Here is a 3,195-nt window from a genome sequence, read left to right as displayed (position 1 = left end):
CTAATGTACGTACTGATTACTGATGTGCACGCCTAGAACCCGACAGTCACGCGACGTACATGATGTAAACGCACATGCCAGGACGTGCAATAAGAGCCTCAACCCGATCGTATTACATGCACACACACACACACACACACACACACACACACACACACACACACACACACACACACACACACACACACACACACACACACACACAGAGGAAGAGATACACAAAGACATACTTAAGGGTGTGTTGACAGCAACAATGACAATAATAAATGATGAACTTATAGAAATAGGTAGACCTTCAGAGAGAGAGATCCAGGTGTTTTGCTGCATACGTACAGGTAACAATAATCTCAGGTGAGGATGGAAGCGTGGGTGACTCTTTAAGGTGGTGATAACCTCACCTTTGTTTGTTTACATTGATTTAGCTGATTATATTTGCTGAAATGTGTTGGTGACGTGGTGTGTGTGTGTGTGTGTGTGTAGTGAGAATGTTGCTATTACTATTATTATTACTGTTACTACTTTTTTACTATTGTTATCACTACTACCTATTATTATTACTGTTACTACTTTTTTACTATTGTTATCACTACTACCACCATCAATACTAATAAAAATAATAATACTAATAATAATAATAATAATAATAATAATATGAATTCAAATATTATCAAGCTGTCAAAGATATTAAGTTAACCCCTGCCCGTCCATCCGTCCTTCCGTCTCCCGCCCGTCAACAGTCAGTGACTTAACTAAGGGATACCATTACATTTTGACCTTGACGCAGTGGCAGTGTCTGATGCCTCTAGGATTTTTTTTTCATCGGATTGAAAATAAAAGATAATTTGGCGGCCATTTTGGATTGGTAGGGTTACGCTCAGTGGGGTTAAGTTAGGTCTAGGTTAGGTTAGGTTAGGTTAAGTTAGGTTAGGTTAAGTTAGGTTAGGTTAGGTTAGGTTAGGTCAGGTCTAGGTTAGGTTAATGTTATTTAATCAGCCAGCCAGTCACTAACCACAGCAATATCCAGTCATGATGATCGTGGTGGCTGGACGCGTGACTGTACAGGGTGATGAACGCGAGTTGTAAGCTCACTAGGTTGTTGATAATGGTGATAACATGACAGTGGGGCGTGTTGTTGTGGTCATTACTGTCATGAGGCAGCGGGGAAATTCCAGTGACGCTTCCCGAGGTCGACTGTCACGCGGTGGCTCAAGGATGACACATACCCAGGCCTCAAGGATGACATATACCCAGGCCTCAAGGATGACACATACCCAGGACTCAAGGATGACACATACCCAGGACTCAAGGATGACATATACCCAGGACTCAAGGATGACATATACCCAGGACTCAAGGATGACATATACCCAGGCCTCAAGGATGACACATACCCAGGCCTCAAGGATGACACATACCCAGGCCTCAAGGATGACACATACCCAGGACTCAAGGATGACATATACCCAGGACTCAAGGATGACATATACCCAGGCCTCAAGGATGACACATACCCAGGCCTCAAGGATGATACCCAGAGATGACATACCCAGGACTCAGGATGACATATACCCAGGCCTCAAGGATGACATATACCCAGGACTCAAGGATGACATATACCCAGGACTCAAGGATGACATATACCCAGGCCTCAAGGATGACACATACCCAGGCCTCAAGGATGACATATACCCAGGACTCAAGGATGACATATACCCAGGACTCAAGGATGACATATACCCAGGCCTCAAGGATGACATATACCCAGGACTCAAGGATGACATATACCCAGGACTCAAGGATGACATATACCCAGGCCTCAAGGATGACACATACCCAGGCCTCAAGGATGACATATACCCAGGACTCAAGGATGACATATGCCCAGGCCTCAAGGATGACATATACCCAGGCCTCAAGGATGACATATACCCAGGCCTCAAGGATGACATATACCCAGGCCTCAAGGATGACATATACCCAGGACTCAAGGATGACATATACCCAGGAGTGAAGGCTGACCCCATACTTGTGGTTCCAACACCAATCTTAACCTAACCATTACAAGAATTCTGTACTGTTATTTTGTTTATATATGACGATGTGGGCAGGAGGAAGGAGGAAGAGGAGGAGGAGTAGGAGGAGGAAGAAGAAGAAGAAGAGGAGGAGGAGGAAGAAGAAGAAGAGGAGGAGGAGGAGTAGGTGAAGAAGGTTGGTTCAATGGAGGAGTGAAGGAGGAAGAAGCAGGAGTTAGGGAAGGAGTAGGTTGGTTCAGTGAGGGAGAGAGAGAGGAGAGGAGAGAAGGAGAATGAAGCAGAAATTAAAGAAGAAGAATAAGATGAACGAAGGAAAACAGGAGGAGGAGGAAGTAAGGAAGACAAATATGAAGAAAGAGAGAATGGACGGAGAAGTAAGGGAGAACAAGAAAGAGATAAAAGAGAAGGGAGTGGGAAAGAAAGAAGAGAAGGAAGAGGGAATAAGGAAGAAATAAGAGAAGAAAAAGGAGGAGGAAGAGGCTCATATCCTGAAGTAGTAATTATGTCATATATTGTGTGGTGGTGGTGAGAGAGTTGAGGAGATTGGCGCCACACAACACAACACTTCACAACACAACACAACACTTCACAACACAACACTTCACAACACAACACAACACTTCACAACACAACACTTCACAACACTTCACAACACAACACAACACTTCTGGCTAACTTTTGTGTGAATTCTGTGAGGGTGGAGCTGTTTTGTGTACCGTGGGAGGAGGAAGAGGAGGATAAGTAAAAATGAAGAGAAAGAAGAAGAAGGAGGAGGAGAAGAAGAAGTAGTAAAAGTGGAGATAAAGGAGGAGGAGGAGGAGGAGAAGAAAATGTAAAAATTAAGATAAATTAAGAAGTGAAAAGGAGAGAGACAAAGAAAAGTATAAGTAATGAAGATACAAACATTAAAAATAATAAAGACATGTTACAAAATTATTCTCTCTCTCTCTCTCTCTCTCTCTCTCTCTCTCTCTCTCTCTCTCTCTCTCTCTCTCTCTCTCTCTCTCTCAAGGAAGTAGGGCACGCGTTTATTGGTCCATTTTACTGTTATGAAAAGTTTGACGTTGACTGATCACTTGAGTGTGAGAGTCTGGAGACGAGGTTCACTTCCGTACACACACACACACACACACACACACACACACACACACACACACACACA

General features: G+C 43.6%; 1 protein-coding gene across 1 annotated transcript; it reads left to right on the top strand.

Annotated features, from left to right (window-relative positions):
* Positions 1–1,227: 1,227 nt before the first annotated feature.
* Positions 1,228–2,055, top strand: LOC121871774 (the record flags this gene model as incomplete). The annotated part of the gene is made up of 2 exons (XM_042374241.1): positions 1,228–1,515; positions 1,574–2,055. Coding segments are annotated over 2 exons (770 nt in total), but the record flags the coding sequence as incomplete, so codon positions are not given.
* Between the last annotated feature and the right edge of the window lie 1,140 nt (positions 2,056–3,195).

Source organism: Homarus americanus, unplaced genomic scaffold, assembly GCF_018991925.1.
Source record: "Homarus americanus isolate GMGI-L3 unplaced genomic scaffold, GMGI_Hamer_2.0 scaffold3806, whole genome shotgun sequence".
Classification (NCBI taxonomy): domain Eukaryota; kingdom Metazoa; phylum Arthropoda; class Malacostraca; order Decapoda; family Nephropidae; genus Homarus; species Homarus americanus.
This window is presented reverse-complemented; position numbering and strand designations above follow the sequence as displayed.